This window comes from Coptis chinensis, chromosome 2 (genome assembly GCF_015680905.1).
Source record: "Coptis chinensis isolate HL-2020 chromosome 2, ASM1568090v1, whole genome shotgun sequence".
Lineage (NCBI taxonomy): Eukaryota > Viridiplantae > Streptophyta > Magnoliopsida > Ranunculales > Ranunculaceae > Coptis > Coptis chinensis.
Window position 1 is genome coordinate 51,521,612 of NC_141457.1, and position 23,347 is coordinate 51,544,958.

At 40.5% G+C, this 23,347-nt stretch overlaps 2 protein-coding genes across 3 annotated transcripts; both read right to left on the bottom strand.

Moving 5' to 3' along the window:
* Positions 1-9,943: 9,943 nt before the first annotated feature.
* On the bottom strand, positions 9,944-13,977 carry LOC147516468 (large ribosomal subunit protein bL28m-like). Of its 2 annotated transcripts, none has more exons than XM_086589057.1 (3): positions 13,416-13,977; positions 11,825-12,044; positions 9,944-11,153 (listed from the first exon to the last, which is right to left on the bottom strand). In XM_086589057.1, the coding sequence occupies exons 2-3, from the start codon at positions 12,025-12,027 to the stop codon at positions 10,793-10,795; spliced, it is 564 nt and encodes a 187-aa protein (XP_086445183.1). In that variant the 5' UTR covers positions 12,028-12,044; positions 13,416-13,977; the 3' UTR covers positions 9,944-10,792. The 2 variants fall into 2 exon arrangements, with proteins under 2 accessions (XP_086445183.1, XP_086445182.1); XM_086589056.1 differs by having other exon boundaries at positions 11,825-12,049.
* Positions 13,978-20,735: 6,758 nt separating this feature from the next.
* On the bottom strand, positions 20,736-22,099 carry LOC147516469 (uncharacterized). The gene is made up of 3 exons (XM_086593283.1): positions 21,934-22,099; positions 21,600-21,688; positions 20,736-21,497 (listed from the first exon to the last, which is right to left on the bottom strand). Exons 1-3 carry the CDS (start codon positions 22,097-22,099, stop codon positions 20,736-20,738), a joined length of 1,017 nt encoding a protein of 338 aa, XP_086449409.1.
* Positions 22,100-23,347: the final 1,248 nt, after the last annotated feature.

Below are 23,347 nucleotides of genomic sequence, written 5' to 3' on the forward strand. Positions count from 1 at the left end.
GAATGACGGCAAACTAGGACCCAACCGGAAGGACCGTATGGCGGACAAAGAAAGGGAAATTCGGGCACTTACAAAATAGAGACCCCGGGAGGGGTAACGGTGGAGAAACAATGGAATATAAGAATGCTGAAAAAATTCCATGAGAGGAGTAGTGTGTAGCTTTCGATGAAACAAGCATATTTTGTGTAATGTATATATGTTATGTGTGGAATTCTAAGTCAATGAAACAAAGATTGCATTCCTGGCTCAATAGCATGCATAGGGATTAATCAAAGACAGCGGGGGGGACGAGCCCTTCGCGGACTATACGTCCGAAACAAAATAGGGACAAAATGAGCTGTCCCTATCAGGCTTCACAGCCGTTCAAAGACAGTGGGGGGGACGAGCCCTTCGCGGACTATACGTCCGAATCCAGCTGGGGGCAAAATGAGCTGCCCCTATCAGGCTTCATAGCCGTTCAAAGACAGCGGGACGGGGCGTTCCCAGCGGACTAACGTCCGAATCCAACCGGGGCAAAATGAGCTGCCTCTATAAGGCTTCACACCGCCGTTGGAGAGAGCGGGGACGAGCCCTTCGCTGGATGTAACTCCGAATCAAACCGGGGCAACCCCGACTAGCTTCATAGCTGTAAAAGCGGCGAAGGGGACGACGAGCCTTCGCGGACTATACGTCCGAATCAAAATAGGGGCAAAATGAGCTGCCCCTATCAGGCTTCACAGCCGTTCAAAGACAGCGGGGGGGATGAGCCTTTCGCGGACTAACGTCCGAATCCAACTGGGGGCAAAATGAGCTGCCCCTATAAGGCTTCACAGCCGTTGGAAGAGAGCGGGGGGGACGAGCCCTTTGCAGGCATCGTAAAGTCCGAATCAAACCGGGGCAACCCTGACTAGCTTCACAGCTGTACAAAGCGAGCGCGGGGGGACGAGCCCTTCGCGGACTGTAAGTCCTAATCAAACTGGGGGCAACCCGGACTAGCTTCACAGCTATACAAAGCGAGCGCGGGGGGAAAGATCCCTTCGCGGACTCCTTGTCTGAATCGAACTAGGGGCAACCCTAACTTGGGTAAAAACTATACAAATAGATAAGGCAGGAGGAAGAGAGCCCTTCACCAACAGTGCGTCCAAATAACAAGGGACAATCATAGCTAATGTCTAGCTAACGGAGTTGGGAGATGCAAATGAAAAGGGATTAAGTCAAAGTAACATATTGATCAATGGCTCCATGCATAACGAAGTTAAAATACGTTGTAATCTAAACGCAACGAATAGTGAATTACATTGCAAAAGGAGCACAAAGGTACTAGCTACAAAAGCCATTGTTTTTCACAAACACAAAGATAATCGTTTAACTGTTACAAAACCAAGGCCATCTGCAAAGAAAGTAAGCCGACATGTGTTACTACTGAGGATCAGTAGTCGGTTCTTCAAGAGAAGTATTTTCATCTTAACTGACTGGGATGGGAGTCGTTACACCAGTGGTAGGCGTCTCAACGGCTTCAGACTGCACACTTGGTTCTACAGGGGTCGACGTCCCTACAACAAGAGGAGGCGGTGGAAGCAGTCGGCCAGCAGCGCTAAGCTGATCAAGTTGTTGTTGCAGTTCGCGTGCGATCTTTTTCGTAGCAAGCCCCCGAAATCGATCTGCGGCCTCTTGGACAGCCTTATCCACAGCAGCTTGAGTGGCAAGCCTCTCCGCCTCTGAGGTCATCCATTTTGAATTGACACCCGCTTCACGTAATCGCGGTTATGCGTCTCGCCCCTCACCACCGAGCTCCTTATGAAGCTTGACTGCCTTGATCCGGTTCTCGTCCCTCTCCTTCTCCAGCTTGGCGTACCTTGCTTTTCAGCCGTCAGGGCCGTGTATCTCCTGCTTCGCAGCGTCCAAGTTCTCCACGGTGTTGGTCAGGCCACGCAGCACATAGCCGATGTCTAGACTCAGCTGCAGACACATATGGGGTATAAGAGTAGCACAAAGAATGGAGAGATATCATAGACAATTGGTAAGCCACTACCCACTAGCCCAAGACATACCTTTTCCCATCCAGTGTAAATGGAGGCCCTGTGGGAAGCAACGGTACCAGCATCTCCATAAGCTTGATCCCGAGGCAGGTGAGAGCTGAAAAATAAGGAGGCGGCAACGGCTGGGTTTTCCAAAGCCGAGTCTCGTGTAGTCACATCGCGGTCCCTAGCCTTGAACTTGGGATGCCACACCTCGACAGGCCCAGAGGTTAAAGGACCAGCCGAAGAAGAATCCTGTCTAGGGCGGCGTGAAGATATCACGGACCGCGGAGGTTCATTGCGGCCCGATGGTTAAGGGAAGGAACAAATGCGAAGTTTTGGCCCTTTGGTGGGAGGGCTCTTATTTGACACGCCAACGGGGAGCATCCCCATCGAGTCGCCCCCCAAAGCTTGTACTTGTTCACATCCATGGCGGTGGCAGAAGGGGGAGCGGTATTAGCAGCAAAATCGTCCTCCCACTCAGCCACACGAGAGTAGGAAGGGGGAAGGGTTTCCGCGGTAGTAGTCTTGTTTTTAGTAGCAGCAGCACGTTGAGCAACAGCTCGTGAATGGGAGATTTTTTTGGTATAGTTGAAAGACTTGTAAGAGCGTTTTCTTTTTGAGGTGGGGATGGTTTGGGCTTTCTTTCTTTGGGGGGCGGCAGACGATAGAGGGGGCCTTGGTATTTGCCAATGTTTTTTAGAGAAGGGTCAAGTAACAGAGGAGTGGCTTTTTCCGGATCAATGCCAAGGACTTCACACTGTGAACTCCCGAGTTCGCGGAGGGATTGGAAAATTTCTGAGTAAACACCGTTGTATATTTGGGATCGCGAATCTGGTCTCCAACCTACATCACCAAAAACAAAGACAAATTAATGACAGGTGAGAGATAAATACCGCGACTCCTAACGGCTTACTTACCACTTGTTAGGAAATGGAGATGCCTCAGAGAAACTTCCGGAGGGAGGTCCGCGGATAAAAAATTACCGGACACATACAACGGGTACTGATGCCACACCTTGTCAGAAGTGGTAATGTGAAGAAGGAAAGACTTTTGAGGACGAAAAGTCGTATGATTGATTCCCATCCCCCCCCGGTTTAGTGCTTTTCTTTATATAGAAGTGTGCAAGGATATCACGGAGTTGTATTTTGGGGGAGTGAGTCTCATTGTAGTGGTTGGCGGCATACATAACACGCCGGTTACCTATGCCCCGACCGCGGAGGAATGTTGAAATGGTTACGCACCTCGGCGTCAAGGGGAGTTAAAGGGAACGTAAAGCCGGTGCTATCCGTCCTACGAGAGCTACTAGATAACCAGGCGCCGCGATACTAAGTGAGGAAAGTGGGTGACACCGCATTACATGTTCGAGAATAATGTCACCGGAATGCCGTAAGCGCCTTTAACGACATCTAGATTGGGTCTGCGGTAATAGGGGCGGCCGTGATGGCAGAGAAGGTGTCCTACCCGGCGTAGATGGAACAAATGGTGGGATCGGTAGAGTTTGAAGCCGGGGATTCAGATCTGTCCGCGGATTGATGACTAGATCTAGGGGTAGAGGATCCAGATTTACCTGATGTGGTGGCGGAGGATTGGGTGGAGGAGATGACCTCACATTCCGATGAAGTCATAATGGAAACAGTGCAAGGAGGGAAATTCAGAAAAAGATAGATGCGCAATCTAGGAGAGGAAGATAATGAGGAAGCAACCCCCAAAATAAACAATGAATGCACAAATAACGAGAGGAAAGGAAAGGAAAACAATTTAAGACAAACCTGTAGCAAGAGGGCCAAAGCAATGGAGGGCGTAACCAAAACGCGTCTTGGGAGGTTCTTGCCAAGAAAGTGACGACGTGAAAAAGGGGAGAGGTTGAAGAAGGTGAAGTTGAAAAGAAAAATGGTGAGGGTTTACTGTTTTGAGGGTTTTGAGGGTTGTGAGAGAGAGAGAGATTTAAAAGCCGGATTTGAGGGGGGGACAAAAGCGGTAACCCGACCGACAAAAAGAACCAAAGGAATAGGGGCGCGGTAATCTCGATTTTCGGCGGGCAAGATAATGAGGCGCCGCCCGTATTTCCGTGGCGAAGATAGAGGAAAGCACGTGGAGCACGTCTTTGGGAGAAAGAGATAAAAAGGGACGAGTGGGAGGGTCCGACAAGAAGTATTTAGCGAGGGGTGTACGGAAAGAGAAAGAGTTCTTCGGCACCATTGCCGATCGCGGACCAACAATAGGGCGAGAGGGGCATCCAGATAGGGCGCATTACATGACCTAGGAGGTTAGTGGTGACAAAGGGACCGGATCGCGGTATAAGCGTGGGAAGACAGGTTGCACAGATCGATCCGCGCGGTATCCCAACCGCTCTAGAAGCTAACTGCTAAACGCGGGAGAGTGGGAGAACGGAACCGGAACCGCAAGATAACCGCTGCGGTACGTGGAAGGAGAGGAGATATATAAGAGAGAGAGAGAGAGAAAAAAAGAGAGCAGAAAAAAAGAAAAAAAGAAAAGAACGAGAGACGAGTAAGATTAGAAGGAGTGATCACAGTCTATACAATACCCCTGAGAATCCTTTTTCTTTTTGACTTGGGTTTTTGTTAAGTGAAAGTCTTCACTCCAAGTAACCACTGGACAATTCCATTAGATAGATATCATTCACATCTTCTAAGAATAGAAATATTCTTCATGACTATTCTTAGTTATGATAGGGATATATTTTGAGTTTTGACCTTTATCCATCGGACAAAAGCTTATCGGATATATTACGGGTATTTTACGGGTATATCAGCATCGGAATGCTTGTTCGAAAGATTATTGGATTCTTTTTCTCTTCTCTGCCACCTGGTTGCTCCGCGTGACAGAGATGGGGCGATGTGTGGACCCTCATAAATGGTCCACATGGCATTACCTGATCTTCTTCTTTTGTGGCCTCGTTGGATCGACTTGTGCAGTGAGACATCCAACTCAATGGAATGCTAAGCAGCACAATGCCGCTAGGGACCAGTTGGGCATGATCTCTGGACATGACACCCAGACTGGACCCTACATATCTCTACAAAGCCTAGCCCCGTTCAGAGCCGGGGCCCAACATGGCATGTGGGCCAAGCCTCACTATAAGCCCATAATCAGCTCCAAACTAGGGATAGATTTTGATTATATCCAATGTAACTGAAAACAAGGGATAAGGATCCATATCCAGATATTCCCTAGTTTTTGGGATGGTTACATATTGAAAAGTCTTGAACAACAGAACTACATGAAAAAACTCTATACTCCGAAGATTTTCAGAGACTTGATCCCTCTAGGGTATGTAGGCAACCACTGAACTAAAAAGTGGTTCAGTCTCAACAACAAGAACATTTTTTCCTAAGCAACAAGTCCAACAAGGTGCGCGAGTTCTGGAAATTGTTTTACAGAAGGTGGTGATATTCAGAAGGTCAGTTTATGTTTTAAGAGTGTCTGGGTAGATCAGTTTTTGCCCCGACAGCTCTTTAGTTGTTATGAAGGGTCAAAGACATGGAACCTTGTATACTTTGATAGGTAGTACGGTGATAGGCGATGTAGCAGTGGTTGCATGTAGTAATGATTCTGAGTGCACTAAGATGTGCATTATGCGACTAGGGCATATGAGTGAAAAGGGTTTGTCTGAGTTGTGCAAGCGAGGGTTCTTGAAGGACTTGAAGAAGCCAAGTATGGAGTTCTGTGAGCATTGCATCTATGGGAAGCAGTGCAGAATCAAGTTCAAGTCAAGCAAGCACACGACAACAGGCATCCTTGACTATGTGCATACGGATGTTTGGGGACCCTCTAGAGTGGCTTCTAAAGGAGGTAACCAATATTATGTCTCATTCATTAATGATCATATTCGCTATGTGTGGGTGTATATGATGAAAATGAAAGATGAAGTGTTTGAGACATTTAAGAAGTGGAAGGCAAGGGTTGAGAATCGCACAAATAGGAAGGTCAAGACACTAAGGTCTGACAATGGTACAGAATATACCTATGGGCTTTTCCAAGAGTTTTGTGTGTAACAGGGAATTGCTAGACACTGGACAGTCAGGGGCATGCCTCAGCAGAATAGAATGGTAGAGAGGATGAATAGAACCTTGCTTGAAAGAGCGAGATGTTTGTTGTCTAATGCCAGACTAGGCAAAGAGTATTGGGCAGATGCAGTGTCCATGGCGTGTTACCTGTATAATAGGTCACCAGTTCCAGCTATAGATTGCAAGACACCTTATGAGGTGTGGTCAGGCAACCCATTTGATTATAGTATTTTGCGAGCGTTTGGATCGACTGCTTACTACCATGTGAGGGAGAGCAAGCTAGATCCTAGAGCTAAGAAAGCCATATTCTTATACTTTGCAAATGGGGTAAATGGATACAGATTGTGGTGTCTAGAAGACCACAAGTTCCTAGTCAGAAGAGATGTTACCTTTGAAAAGACTTTCGTGTTATCTTTCAGTAAGTCGGAAAGAGCTGGGCAGAATGGTGAGTTTATAGAAGTTCAAGCTACTGAGCTTGAGTTGTCTGATGCAGCAGATGACTGGTTAGTTCATGATGAGGTACCAAATCATGGAGCAACACAGCAACAAGAAGAAGAACAAGAGCATCCGTAACTTGTAGTGGTTGACCCTAGGCCAAAGAGACAAGTTAAAGAAGTGCACAAGTATGGGCATGAGAAGTCGGTGAAACACTATAGTCAGGTGGATTTAGTGGCATATGCACTGAATATCGAAGATGATGAGCAAGATAATCTCAAGGAAGCTATTAGAGATGCTCATTACAGAGATTGGTTAGTTGCTATGCAAGAAGAGATGGAGTCTCTTTATAAAAATCACACATGGGACCTAGTTTTATTGCCAAAGGGCAAAAAGACTATTGGCAGTAAATGGGTGTTCAAAAAGAAAGAGGTCCTTCCTGAGTCCGACAGTACTGGGTACAAGGCAAGAGTGGTAGCAAAGGGTTTCTCACAGAAGAAAGGAGTCGACTACAATGAGGTATTTTCCCCGGTGGTCAAACATACTTCCATTCGTGTGTTATTGAGTTTAGTTGCTCACTTTGACTTGGAGTTAGAGCAACTTGATGTGAAAACTGTTTTCTTGCATAGGGACTTGGAGGAAGAGATCTATATGAGACAACCTAAAGGGTTTGTTGTTGCTGAGAAAGAAGATCATGTATGCAAGTTGAATTGGTCACTGTATGGTTTAAAGCAATCGCCAAGGTAATGGTACAAGCACTTTGACACACATTCATGATGCAACATGAGTACACCCGAAGTAAGTATGACTGTTGTGTTTACTTTCGTAGACTTCGTGGTAATGACTCCATCTATCTCCTGGTTTATGTGGATGACATGCTTATTGCTTCCAAAAGTATGGTGGAGATAGACAAGTTGAAATCTCAACTTAGCTCTGAGTTTGAGATGAAAGACTTAGGTGGAGCCAAGAAGATATTGGGCATGGAGATTGACAGAGATAGGAAGAAGCGACGAATAGTTGTATCTCAGAAGAAATACCTTCAGAAAGTAATTTCTTGTTTTGGTATGGAGAATGCAAAGTCGGTTTCTACACCTTTAGCTGGGCATTTTAGGCTTTCAGCTAAGTTCTCTCCTTGTTCGGTGGAGGAACAAAAGCATATGGCTCATGTTCCTTATGCAAGTGCAGTGGGCAGTTTGATGCATGTTATGGTGTGCACACGCCCATATATTTCACAGGCAGTTAGTGTTGTAAGCAGGTATATGACAAATCCTGGAAAGCAGCATTGGGAGGCAGTGAAATAGGTACTAAGGTACTTGAAGGGTACTTTGGATGTGGGATTAGTTTATGGTGGAGGCACTTATTATGTCAGTGGGTATGTGGATTCAGATTATGCAGGTGATCTAGATAGATGACGATCGACTACTAGTTATGTGTTTATGATGCATGGTGCACCGGTTAGTTGGAGGTCTATGCTACAGGCTACAGTTGCTCTATCTACTACTGAGACAGAGTATATTGTAGTGGAAGAGGTAGTGAAAGAGGCACTATGGCTTCGAGGTCTTCTGGATGATATGGGTATTAAGCAGAATAGTGTTGCTTTGTATTGTGATAGTCAGAGTGCTATTCATTTGGCAAAGAACCATGTTCATCATGCTCGGACCAAGCATATTGATGTCTGTTATTACTTTATACGGGATGTCGTTGAGGATGGTGATGTAGTACTTAAGAAAGTGAACACCCATTACAATTCTGCTGATATACTAACAAAGGTTGTCACCGGAGTTAGGTTCCAACACTGTTTGGACTTGCTCCAAATCCTACATGCTTGAAAGAGCCCTTTGTGGACATGGCCCTTCGGGGCGGTTGACTGCGAGTTATGGATGGATGTGTTCTTGCTGGATGTGTTCAGCTCGGTTTTATGTGTTAAAACCTCACCGAGGTAGAGAATGTAGAGAAAGTCGTTTTTTTTTTTCTCTAGTGTTAAGGGCGCGCCCGCGCTCTAAGTATGCCTGGACAAGGCGCGTGGCGTGCTCATGCCTTTGGCGACCTCTAGTACTTTAAGCGCGACCCACGCTCCACCGTATTTCAGCAAGATACGACTATTTTGGAAATTTTTTTTGAAACAATATAAATATAGGTTTTTTTTTGTAAAAACCTAACCTAACCAAAACCAAGAAAGAGAGAGATTATAAGGAAGCAATTCTTTGTGAGTTGAGTGTTCATTCTTTGTGAGTGAATTGAGAGAACTTGTAATCTGTTACTCTGGACATCTAGTAAAACTTGGAACTCGTAGTGTGGACGTAGGCAAATTGCCGAACCACGATATATCTCGTCTTGTGGTTTGTTCTTCTTTTACATTAATTGTTTTACTTTATATGCTTGTTATTTGATATTGAGAAGTGTTGGAATATTATTTGGAGGGTGTTGAAGTCTTGTCTAGTGAGAAAGATCGATCTTTGTGTAGGATTGATTTATTTGTTGTGGATAACGTTGTTTCCATATTGTACTATTCACAATAGTTAATGTACGTGAATTTGAACCACGATAATGAAGGGTGTGAAACCGACTCAGATCAGGAATGGAAGTGGCACTTTGTAGAGAACTGAGAGAGCGTTTTTAAAGAATAAACCTATTATACATCGGCATGAGAGCTCTATCCACAATGCCTATGTTGGCAGCATGGAAATATAAAGACTATGACAGCTTAGTTGGAAAAACCATGTATTTATTACTTAGCAGACTTGAGAGTTCCCCCTGGAATAGCGTATTTTGTAGTGTAATGAAATCATGCATGGTCTAACATAGTTCTTACTTGTTGACACGTACTAAGCTTTTGTTTCTCAAATCATGATTGACAACCATGATTTTATGGCATTTTATGAAGCCTTGCAATTGTTTCCCTATTAATGTGCAGGGCAGCAGGGGAAGGCAACTGGTTTTAAGACAATCTGTTCATCTGTTGTGAGCTAACAATAGTCCAAGGGTGAGGTAATGAATCCACTATAAAGACCCAAAGCAGTTTATCGAAAAAAAAAATCTCCAAAACATGATTTGCTTCAAAGATTGGTTGTATGAGATTTGACTCTCTATGACTTTCTTCATACAGGGTATTTTCCCCTTCATCTGGTCTCATTACTTTTAAACAAAAAACATTATTTATTTGTCTGCATGAACGAGAGCAAATTTGCCTCGAAGTAAATCAATGTAAGCTAACAATTTACACATACTGATATGGTCATAGCTATTGGGCAAAACTACAGTTGGAATTACTGATGAACTCGGTAAAAGATAATTTTTATCAAACAAAAAAAGAATCGGCAAACTGGTAAAAAAAAAAAAAAAAACTAGAAAATACACATGAAAACATTAGATAATTATAATACAAGAATAGACCCCGCTTACGAGCCCCTGATGTAGCTGCTAACTCTTTGTTCGCAAGTCTCACCTCAAACTCTACTAAGACCTCTTCATTGAGCCATAAACATCAACTTAAACACATTTATATAATGCCAGGAAAGTAAACTGAGCTTTATCCCTCGTGCTAGCAGACGAGTTTTTTTTTTTTTTGGACAAGTTGATTTTGTTGGAAAGGAGTGTAAAAACACACAAGTGCATGAGTGAGTGAATACCTCACGTGTGACAGTGTGAATTACAAGAGGAAAAACAAGAAAGCAAACACAAATAACTCCCTATTACAAACATCCCTCCTCAGGTCCTCTAAGCACCTTTGTCCAGTCTAGCACCAGTTCTCTGAAGTGGAAGTTACGTCTTTCCTCCATATTAGATAGCCAAAACCAACATAAACCCTTTATCTCCAGCACAGTGTTACGAATCGAAAGCTCCGTGCTCCGAAAAATATGATGGTTCCTCGCCTTCCATATTGTCCATATCCCTACATAAGGTAGAATATTTCATAAGTTCGCACTAAACGATTTGTTCCTCCGTCTTGGCCAATAAGAAAGAAATTCCTCAATTGTCTCTGCTTGAGCTAGTAGAGGGAAAGCCATAAGCCTAGGGTGTACTAGGATTGAGAATTGTCCAGACGAGTTTTAACACCTCAAAATTAGTGAAAATAACAAGGACTGTATGGTGCATGGAAGATGATTGAATGTGTAGAGCTTGGACAGCGTAATATCGATCTGGAGCTGTTTGTTGTTTTCTCACCCTCATAGTGTGTCACGCTTGCTTTGAAATCTACGCTCATTCCCCAGTCCTAGATGCTATATTGCTACAGCTTCAGCTTCAGCTTCATTTTCAGAATCAGCTTCAGCTTCGACTTCATTTTCATTGTCAGCTTCAGCTTCAACGTCACTAGCATCTGCTTTTCCTTCATTGATCAGCTTTTGCTTCCTTGATATAGTGAATTAAGTTCTTTCTCCTGGCTTCCTTTTGGGCAGCCCTCTCGGCCAGTTTCAGATCTTTGAAACCATGCTCAAACTTGGCTTCATCCTTCACATCCATCTGTCTGAGTTCTTGTTCTTTATACATCTTCTCCATCTTAGCCTTCCAGAAGAAACCCATTTCTGTGTCCATCTTGTGATAGGGTGCTTTAAGCAAGTACTCGTCTATCCCACCTGCCTTGTCAATGCACTTAAGCGCATGTGTACTGACCTTTACTTGGATGTGACGATCAAGGATGTAACTGAAGAGACGTTTGTCCTGTATGTTCGGTTTCCAAGTTCGCCTTGACCTAATATCACCATGAGCAAATTATTAAGCAAACATCTCTCGTCCCCTATCCTTTTTCTCGTGACTTGAAACTCTAAATTTCATTACAATAAAGTTAAACTTAAATGAATCTCTATCTCAATTTTTACCACTAGATAAAAATTTCAAATAAAAATTTGTTCTTCATTTAAGTGTCTAACACCGTTACACATGCTTTGTTAGGATCAACCCGAAAACAAGAAAACGTTTTCTCCCTCATCTATTGACAAGCACCATATGTAAATGACCCAAGGGATGGCACCCTTAATTTTGATGTCTTATGTCAGTCATACACTAAGTCCCCTGCCATCCTACTGTATTTTCACTTCATCTTAAATACATTTCATTTACCAAAAAGAAAAAGAAGAGTCACTGCCACCAAGTAAAGAACAACACTTCAGCTCCACTTTTTTTTACCCACAATTATATAAGCACAACACAATGCAGGACTCTCAACCTGGGCAAATTTTCAATTTTGGGCATCTCAGCATTTTGATGGAAATTAGATTGTGCTACATATGAAACTTAGGCCTACTGCATGAAATAAATAATCTTGCAAAAAAAAATTCTATAGCCAAAATCAACATTGCAAATATATTGAAACATACAATAAGAAATATTAAATTATTTTCTGAGTAAAGGAGAAGAAAGTACTTGTTACCACCATCTTCACTAATCTGATTCCCATATTGAATATGACGTCCCACATAAAGCCCTCTTTTAGCTCTCCCCATAACAATCTTATGATTCTCTGGAATAAATTTCTTAACTGACTCTTTTACTCCAGGTGCAAAATTCTCTTCCCCAACTTTCTTACCCATTTTCCTAAACACCGCCGCATTCCACTTAAACGACATTATCCACTATATAATAACTACACTACAACAACACAAATAAATAAACAATAAAAATTAGTAATTCAAGATTATTAAATTAGGTTGAAATATTTGATGTGTGGTTAAAATTGTAAATCAAATATTCAATAAAAACGCTTTATAGTGTCAAGAATCTAGAGTGGTGAAAAATGGGAGAAGAAAGAAATTACCTGCAGCACCAGACTTATTAGAGTGACTCAAACTGAACTTGAAAACATAATGGCATGTTAAGTTCCGTCAGTATTTTACGATACATATTACAATATTTCAAATGGGTAAAACTAAAAATTTACTTCCTCGGTATTGGGATTTTGAGTTTTTAACACCAACGAGTGAATAAGGACCATTCGTTAAATTTGACTGCGGTAACCAAGCTGAGTTTCCCTCCACAATATGTGCTCACTCGTCAACGATAAAATGTCTAGAAGACTGAAGACTGGTTGTGTGGAGTATCTTTGTTCTTAGTGTTCCATATACTTTCGAATGCTTAAGCGAAGATCTAGTACACTCTTGAAGGTAAACTTTTCACATTACATTATCTTTAACTACACTTTTACGATCAACCTCTTATTAAGTTATTAGTGCTTCTTAGGACGTAACTATAATTGGTGATGTCGTGCAATTTTGAAGTTATATTATACTAGTTAAAAGGGTTTGAATTTTTCTAGTACAAAATCATGGTATTAAGTAGGTGCATTTATGAACTTTAATGTGGAATACAAATCTACTTTCAAATTGTTGATGATGATATATGTAGCTTGTTTGAATGTGATAGAGGGGATATTGTGTTCTCTATGAACATGACCCTATTTCCCCTCTTCACCTCACTAGCAACTCACCAAATAAACACCACCAGTACCAAACATTCAATCACTACCCAATCTAGCTTCTGTAATCCAACAATAATCCGAACCACATGATCACCCACTCCTAAACCCTACCATTTCTTATTTTTGCTCATGAACATAATATTCACTTCTCCTTTACGACTAACACTTGCTCTTTCCAATTAGTAACATACTGGCTTCAATCATTTTTTTATTTTATAATATGACAAAATAATACGACCAACAACTAACCATGAATGGCATATTATACAATACTAAAAGATACATCCAACTAACTACATTTTCCGTAACATTACAACAACTCATTTAGGACAACAACCCAATCCAATAAACTCATTCAAATGCTTCTCAGGTAAATTATTCAAACAATTGTAGAGCAACGAGTAAAAGCATAGACATATTTCATGAAACAGACAGAGAGCACAAGTAAATCTAACATCAAAAAACGATAAGACAAAAAAATTCATAAGGAATAACAAAACGAAACATAGATGAAAAATGACAAGAGAAAATTTTAAATACCTTGAGAGCCGGAGCTGTTAAATGAAGAACAAACAAACTGAGACACTCACTTTGTTTTATGGACTTTGATTAATTCGGGCCGGGCTTTATTCGCCGTCCCTTATCAGCTGATAGATTCTCAAATTTTAACGGATGTATCAATAGAAACTCTGACTCCAACTTGAGAATGAATTTGTGGACATACACGAAAAACCTATCCACAAGACATCAAAGCTGGATGATCCACGTTCATCTTCTCCTTCTATCTAACCGGAGCTCAGGTCGAAAAACGTCCACCAATCTCTTAATCCATTTCACACAAGCACAAATCTTTTCCGAAACGTAAATCATTTCACTTCCATGAAAGCTAAATGCTAGAGATAGAACAAGTGGGGTATGTTGTGTCACTTTAATTTGTTAATTGAACATTGGATTTTTGTTTTTCTCGGCAATGCCATGATATGAAGACTAGATTTGCACTTTTGATATTCAACTGTTCAACAACTGTTCAAATCTTTTGTATCAATGTCATTTGCAACGAAATTAGAGAAAAGTTGATCCGCCCCCCTCTGCGAGAGAGACAACAAGCATTTGCCGTCGAAGAAGTGGAGAAGACGACTAGTTTTTTATGTCCCACTTTGCTTTTTTATTTTCATTTTTTATTTGAGAAAAAAATAAAAAATAAATGATGGTGTGGGTTCATCCATTAACTTTTTTTTTTTTTTTTGATAATATTAACTTAAGTTGCTTTATGTGGACCAACCAGCTGTCCTGTGAACAGTTTTTTAGTGTATTTTTTTTTTCGATAACCCTACTTAATTTATATCATACCAAAATCTATAATACAAAACAGCTCAGTTTTTAAGCAAGTTATAAGGGCTTAAGTGGTGGTCCTGTTTTTCTCGGAATTTGTGCTAAAAATACTTTAAGGGCCTATTTGTTTTTTGGGTTTAAGTTATAAGAGGGTCTTATAAGACATGGTCTTATAAGAGGGTCTTATAAGTGGGTCTTATAAACTGGTTTGTTTTTTATTTTAAGTTCCTCTTATAAGCACTTACAAAAAAAGAAAAAACAAACACACAACATCTTATAGATGGTTATTTGACAAATATAACCCTGTTTTACATACCATTACATAACTTGTACTTCCAATCATTATTCAACAAAATGATCTTCTTTCGCGCCTAGTTTTATAACATCAATTCACATACAAGCAACGTTTCAAAATAGAAATCATCTTAAACATTACGTTTAAATTACACTACATTAGAACATGATCTTAGGTTCAAAGAAAGATTACTATGTCCCTGATGTATAATTTTATCAGAACTCACACTACATTAGAACATGATCTTAGGTTCAAAGAAAGATTACTATGTCCCTGATGTAGCGAACACTGAAAGTAATATTGTTATCCTTGTACAGATACCACAATTGTCGTAACCCAAAAATCGGATTATATTGTTATCTACCTATAATAGATTTAGCCATTTGTTGACTCCATTCAAGGGCAAAATTTCCAAATTTCGACCTTCAAATGAAATGACGCTTCTACTAGTATTGATATTCTTCGAAAATGCAAGTGTATGCCCCAAAGAAGAAACTTAATTCTTTATTATTGTAGTGACAGAGAAAATAAAAGTCAAGACTATAATAGTGTTCAGAAGCGTTTCCTTACGAACTGAAAGTCCCGTTAAAGCTTGCTCCAATGCAATTCATGCATTTTTGCAACCTGTGAACTTCAAGGCCTCATGTAAAGTCTTGGAATGTCCAAGGTTTCATCTGTTTTGAGTCGTGTAGCCTCTTAAATCATCACTTCTCAATATTTGAGAAGTGTTCAGAGACTTGAAACTTGAGTTGGTATATGCGTGATTCTCAATATGTAATATGTCTCGATCAATCAAACCAACAAAGTATAATAATTATCACAATTCAAGAACCAAATTAAACAAACAAAGTGAACCAATTTCCATAATTCAAGAACTCATATTCTAACCAAGAAAAGATTTGTCATCGTCGTTACCTGTTTTCTTCAGATTGGAAGTTGGAGCGGCGAAGATGGAGAGTGCAAGTCGAAAGTGGAGCGGCGGCGGCCAGCAGCGATAACTTTTGGGGGGGTAGTGTTGTGGCGGCAGTTGAAGAAAATGGAGGCAAAAGAAATGAGAAAGAGAAGGCAGAAGAGAGAAGAGAGAACGAGGGCAAAGGGTAGTGTGCTTGGGGCGTTTGCGTCTTTTTCCAGTTTATAAGACTTACAAAATTGTAGTAGATCCAATTTTGGTACTTACAGAAATCATGCCTCTTATAAGACATTTCTAGTAGAATGCCTCTTATAAGAGGCAAAAAACAAACCAAAAAAATGCCAAAAATCACTGGGCCACATCTTATAAGAGGTTATAAGACATCAATGTCTTATAAGAGGCAAAAACAAATGGCCCCTAAGAGTCCTATTTAGTATATACTATTAAAAACCTACCCAAAAAGAAAAGCTAAACCCAACAAAAAAGGCTTTTACGAGTAAACATTTTATTTGATTCGATCGGTTTCTTACGAAAAGAAAAAACCATCTCTTCAGGTGCGTTCCCAATTAACAGGCACACCCAACTAAGCTCCAAGACAATTAAACTACAAACAAAATCATACCTTAAATATCAAATAAATACATCCACAATCGACCATATGGAAGTAAGGCGTTTAGACAATTGGGAAGCCAGGAGCTAAGTTAATATTTGTGAGTGCAAGTTAAGTCTATGCTTTGGTCATTTAAATAAGTCAAAATCGAGTTTAGTTAGAAAAAATATCCAACAAATGTTTCTAAGGAATTTGTGGATGTTTAGAGGTGTCTTTGAGGCAAGAGTGGCTTAGCCACGGGTTATAGCTAGTATACAATATTTGTGCAAAGTCACCATACTTTAAGCTTTTAAGAGATTTCGGCTATTTGCTAAATGTGAACATAGTGTACCTACTTACGGTTAATATACAAATTTTAGCTGATAGACATTCAACATGCAAGTGCCTAGGAGAGTGTTGCCCCTAAGAGCTTAAGTGGGACCAAATGCTAAGTGTACTTATAAAATAATCAACTCTAGCTCTACAAGAGATAAGACAGTAGTGATTGAACACGCATTGTGTAGTGTGCACTATAGTACAAAATATCCCGATATATCGCGATATTTGGGGATATCTACCCATATTTCAGAAAAAGATATTTAAATATCACGATATGTTTAGAGATATATACGACTGCAAATATCAGTGATATTTCGATAATATTTGTAATATTTGTGATATTTGGGGATATTTGGAGATATTTGGCGATATTTTGTACATATAACAATTTTATTTAATATTTACCATTATATTTCAAATAAATATAAATAATTTATCATGATATATCAAGAAATATCCACAATATCCACGATATTTGTCGATATTTTGGATATATCCACGATATTTGGGGAATATATCCACGATACATATCCAGAAATTGAATATCGATAAATACCCATATCCTGATATTTTGTACTATGGTGTACACGCAACTTTCTTTTGTGTGTGTTGCTCAACAGAGGAGACCCCCAATTGGCGGGGACCTTCAAATGTATGCATGCATACCTTTGATGTTAAAAGCTGACCTTGGTGAGAATAATGACCTGTAGCCACAACAACTGCATCATAAACCTCTCAAACCGCTATTGCAATTGGATCAAAGTCGTACAACACTCTTATGGGCGAGCTTGTTGCGCTCGAAACAACTTGGTTATTTGGATCTTTACTTCTTGGAATGGGGAAATCTCTAAGAAAATGGATCAAAATTGTGCTTTTTGGCAAGAAAGCAACTTAAAAATAAGATTTAAGTATATGTCTACTTAAATATTTAAGAAAAGGGGAAAGATAAGATTTAAGAATGGAGATAAGATTCGAGTAACTGCTACAATGAGCTAAAGGGCAAGTTTTTCCTATGATTAAAAAATAAACTTCATAAACGTTTACATCTTATAGTGGGTTGAAGAAAATTGGTCTGAACGCCTGACGGATTCTTAATTCTAATACAATTTTGCTAAAATTTGCTCAACACTAATCCACATCAGTTTACAACTATTATTTGTTTATAAAGACTATTGGAGGAAAGTAATCAGTAAGATAAGTTGTGATACATTATATTTTTAGTTTTTAAGCAAGTTATAAGGGCTTAAGTGGTGGTCCTGATTTTCTTGGGATTTGTGCTAAAAATACTTTAAGAGTCCTATTTAGTATATACTATTAAAAACCTACCCAAAAAGAAAAGCTAAACTCAACAAAAAAGGCTTTTACGAGTAAACATTTTATTTGATTCGATCGGTTTCTTACGAAAAGAAAAAATCATCTCTTCAGGTGCGTTCCCAGTTAACAGGCACACCCAACTAAGCTCCAAGACAATTAAACTACAAACAAAACCATACCTTAAATATCAAATAAATACATCCACAATCGACCATATGGAAGTAAGGCGTTTAGACAATTGGGAAGCCAGGAGCTAAGTTAATATTTGTGAGTGCAAGTTAAGTCTATGCTTTGGTCATTTAAATAAGTCAAAATCGAGTTTAGTTAGAAAAAATATCCAACAAATGTTTCTAAGGAATTTGTGGATGTTTAGAGGTGTCTTTGAGGCAAGAGTGGCTTACCCACGGGTTATAGCTAGCAGGAATACAATCAAAGTTTGTAGAGCATACATGCAGAGAACTCATATCTGCCTTCCTAGCAGCCCATCGAGATCGTGAGCCTCCCTGTTAAAGCACCGTCTTAACCAGCTAAAACTAGAAAACACAAATTTACTAGAAGTACTGTTGATTATGTTGATGTTGTCTCCTTCAAACATAAACTTCCCACCTCCTAGATGCTTCGCTAGCTTTACTGCTACTTCTGCTGCCAGTAACTCACTTTCCTCAGCTGACTTGGTCGTAAACCTCCTCACAGCTGCAGCCAATAGAACTCCCTCCTCTCCCCATGCCATAGATGCTCCTGCTCCTTCCTTGTTATGTTTGTTGAATGCGGCATCAAACCTGATAGTTACAACATCCACAGGGTGACTTTGTTGCTTCCTTTCACTGCTCAGCCCATGTCGAGCTGTGTGATTAGTTCTTATAGCTTGTGTATTTCCAATAGAAGAAGAAACATGAAATTACATTATTATTAACAGTATGAACATTTGAGTTATCAGATCTACAGTTAGAAGTAGAGGACTCCCTGTCAAAAGCCTTAAGTCTCCTCTGCCATTGTATGCTTGTTGCTGTCAGAATTGATTCCTTTGCTGCTATCCCCTTATCAAACTTTTCAAGGTTCCTATTGTCCCATATTGTCTGTAGGAGAGTGCACGCATACACTCCTAAGTTAGCAATGTTCTCATCTTCATTGTTCACCACTCCATCATCCATCCAGCCAGCTTCTGGTAGTCCACCCCTTATTGGCTTCAGTTCTCAATCCAAGGGGAGAGGCTACCCATAGGGATTTAGTCCAATCACACTCAAAGAACACATGTTCCTGTGTTTCCAACTCCCTATTACAGAAAACATAGCTGGTTTCCTTATTACTTATTCGTTTTTGTATCCTTTCACCAGTTGGAAGGATATTCATATACATTTTCCATAATAACAATTGCTCTATAGCTGCCACATCTGCTTTCCAAATCGTCTTGATGGTTTTGATATGAAAAGTGGAGTCACTACCTCTCCACTCTCTAGCTTTGAGGAGATGGAAGGCTGATTTGACTAAAAAACTTGCCTTTCTTTTCTGGCCACCAAACCAATTCATCTTTCCCCCCTTCTTGAGGTCTGATGTGAATGTTTTTGATGACTCCCGCAATAACAGGGTCAAACACTTCATCAATTAACTCATTGTTCCATCCAAGACCATCTGTCCTGATAAGATATTTGACTTTCCAATGAGCCTGATTCCCCATAGGGGTATGTATGTCTTTAATCATCACAGGTTTGTCATTCATCTTAATCCAAAGATCATTGAAGACAGATGTGTCACTCCCATCTCCAATGTTCAAGATGGATCCTTTACTCACAAGGTTAAGATTCTTATTTATGCTTTTCCAGAAAAAAGATGCATTGGAAGGCACCTTCTGCTCCACACCAATACCTTTTCTACCATATGCAGCTGTGAAAGTTTGGTGCCATATAGATTCCTTATCTTTTAAGGCTCTCCGGCTTTGTTTAGCTAGCAGAGCCTTGTTCATATCAGCAAACTTCCTGAATCCTAGTCCCCCAAGGGACTTAGGTTTGCAGAGTTTATCCCACTCAATAGTGTGGATAGTCTTAGAATCCTCATGCCCATGCCACCAAAAATCCCTGCATGCCCTGCCCATATTACTACACACAGCTGCAGGCAGGGAGTAAGATGTCATGGCATACAGCTTGGATAAGAATAGTTCTACCAGCCTAGGATAGCAATCTAGCCCTCCACCCTTTTATTTTATTATGTACTTTATCAACAAGGTAATCAAAATCCTCCCTCTTACTTTCAATAAGAACAATGGGAACCCCAAGGTATTTCTCCTCAATGGTAAAGTCCTTCATCCCCCAGTACTTCTTTAGAATCTTCCTATGCTTAGCATGAACATTTTTACTAAAGAACATACTGGATTTATCAAAATTAATCTTTTGCCCCGAAGCCTCACAATAAGCCTTCAAAACAGACTTAAGAGTCCCAGCCTCATTAAGGGAGGCTTTAGTGAACAACAACAAATCATCAACATATAAGAGATGAGCAATAGGGGGAGCATATTTCCTAATCTTAATCCCATAGATACTATTATCCTGTTCCGCTTCATTAATCATGCGAGATAAAGCTTTAGAAGTTAAGATAAATAGATAGGGAGAGAGGGGATCTCCTTGTCTTAGTCCTGTTTGAGGGAAGAACTTGTTCAAAAGAGACCCATTAAGCAAAACTTGGAAAGAGACAGAAGATAAACATTGATTTATAAGATTTCTCCATTTATCACTAAACCCCAGGTTTCCAAAAATATTGTCCAGAAAAGACCACTCTACCTTATCATAAGCTTTAGCCATATCCATTTTCAAAGCCACCCATCCATCCTTTTTTTTTTATACACAGTCTTCATATTATGGAACAACTCACTCGCTAACCCTATATTATCCCCAATGTTCCTACCCTTAACAAAAGCACCTTGAAAAGGTGAAACAATCTTATGAATATGACATTTAAGTCTATTTGCTAAAAAAAATTGAAATTACTTTGTAAACAAAATTGCACAAGCTTATAGGCCTAAACTTAGTAATATGTTTAGGAGAAACTATCTTGGGTATCAAAGTAATAAAGGTTTCATTAAACTTAGGGTTAAGGATTCCATTTATGAAGAGATCCTACACACAATCCACCACAGCAGGCCCAACAACCTCCCAACAAGATTGGAAAAACACCCCCCTGGAAGCCATTTGGACCCGGGTTTTTGAGAGCACCAATTTTCTTAACAACCAGCCAGATTTCCTCCCCATAGGGTATTTTTACCAGCATATCATTTTCATTGGCAGTAATACAAGGAGTAAAGAGAGCATCAATATTAACATTAGTCACAGGCATATCAGACTTAAACAAATTCTGAAAAAAGGAGTTAATATGCTTTCCTACTTGATCTCTTCCCTCAACCCAAATGTCATTATCATCTTTTATCTTATCTATATTATTCTTTCTTCTTCTATATATGGTGGAGGTATGAAAGAACTTGGTGTTCCTACCCTGCTCCTTAAGCCAGTGAACTCCTGACTTTTGTTTCCACATATCCTCTTCCTTATCCAGCCAATCATTGAGCTGGCTTTTCAGAGATCTGATCTCATTGCATCTAGCTTCATTAAGATCTTTAGTCATAAGATCTTCAAGCTTATTTTGTATACTCCTAATATTAGCAAAAACATTACCAAAAACCTCCCTATTCCATTTTTTAAGGTTGATCCTGGTTTTAGTTAGTTTCGTTATCACATTACAATCAGGTTTCAAATGAGTAGCCATATTCCAAGCATCCTCAATAGTAGGGAGACACGCCTCATCTTTTAACCACATATTGAAAAAACAAAAAGGTTTATATCTCTTCCTACTGTTACCCTGCAAGTTAATATGCAAAACTAAATTATCAAAAGTAGTGCAAACTACATACTTAACAACTACATGAGGAAACAACTCAAGCTACTAAGGAGAGGCTAAAACTCTGTCAAGTCTTTCAAGAATGTGGTCCTTGAATCTTCGATTATTAGACCACGTAAACTTAGGCCCAGAATTTCCCAAATCAATCATCCCTAAATCATTTATAAACGAATTAAAATCCAGCATGCAAGTATTAAAAATAGACTCACCCACCCCCTATTTTTTTCAATTAAAGAAGAAATAGCATTGAAATCCCCCAGCAACATCCATGGCCCCTTAATAGCCGGGGCCAGTTGCCTGAGTTCATTCCAAACCCTTATACGATTGGCAGATATAGGTTCCCAATAAACCAAAGTAAAGCACCAAGACTGGATATCAGGATAATTAATAATGGTACCTGTCACATGATTCTTAGTGGCTTCTAGAATCTCCAGCTGCAGACCATCTTTCCAAAATATAGCCAAGCCACCACTTGCTCCCACCGAAGACATACGAAATCTCCCCTTGTAATTGATCTCATCACTAACTTTATTTATCCTCTTTTCCTTAGCTTTTGTTTCCATAAGACAGATAATATCCAGTTGATGTTGCCGGATTAGGTCCTTTAGATTATGAACTACCGTGGAGGTCCCTATTCCACGACAATTCTATGTCATCATTGATGCTGAGGTGGCTGTGAGGGGACAGCCACCGCAAACCCTAGAGGAGATGAATATAGACCTCCAATGTAGCCAGAACCACTTTGCTCATTATAAGAACCTTGTCCCTGATTATCAAGTCCAGCCCCTTGTTGATAGCTCGAGCTTCCTTCTTGGTACTGAAGGCTTCTTTCTACAGAACTTGAGTCCACTGCTAACGGGGTGGGTTGAATATGTCCTTCCCCATCAATCTCATATCCCAGATCAACTCTTGGCACTATCATCTGATTGTCAATCTGTTGCATTTGTAACATATCCTCAGCTTGTTGTACCACCACCGGGAATCCTTGCTCCATACCATCATCCACAACCTCCGATCCCTCAGATTCAAGAGATGTATCATCCAAGTTTGCCGAATCTGTTGAGGATGGTTCAGTTGAAGTAGTCATACCATTCTGATCCGCTGATTCCACCGACTCAGCTGAGTCACTGGAAATAGGTATAATCTGTGCATACTGTGGGATCAAACTGTGTCCTTCTCCTCTGCTTCTAGCCCCATCAGCATACCTCTTTGCTTTCTTGGATCTCTTTTCAATAATCCTAACACTTCTTCTTACCCAGCCATTTCCTCCATTATTGTTCATCTCTACACCAATATCTTCACACTCTTTTCTTTTTTTGCCAGCATGAACTACTAAGGACCTTATCTTCCCGTTCCCTTTATCTGGGATTCCTTTTCCTTGAGACTTTCTTTTCAGACCCCGAGATGCCAAGGTCTTAAAACCTCGACCACGTGTAGGACGGCCATGAAATTGAAAATTTGACGTGGGTTCAGATAGCCCCTTAGCATCTCTGGACAAGTTTACCTTCTCGATACCTAGAGGGGCGTGATGTGAGGGTTGAGGCGCGTTCAGAACCTCAACTTCCAAAGCAGGCGATTGAAAATAAGATACGTTTGAAAAGGCATTCGTAGGTGTAGGCAGGCCATTTGGTACCCTAGCTGGTTCCAGATTCCCTATCTCACAATCCTCCTGGGCCCTCAGCCTCATACCTTGGGCCACTGTACTATCCAGGTCCATGACCCCTAGTTCAGGTCCTGGAGTCCAAACCATCATAACCCCATTCAGGGGGGCCCAATCCGGCCCATAAGATTCTCCAACACTATTGTGCCCA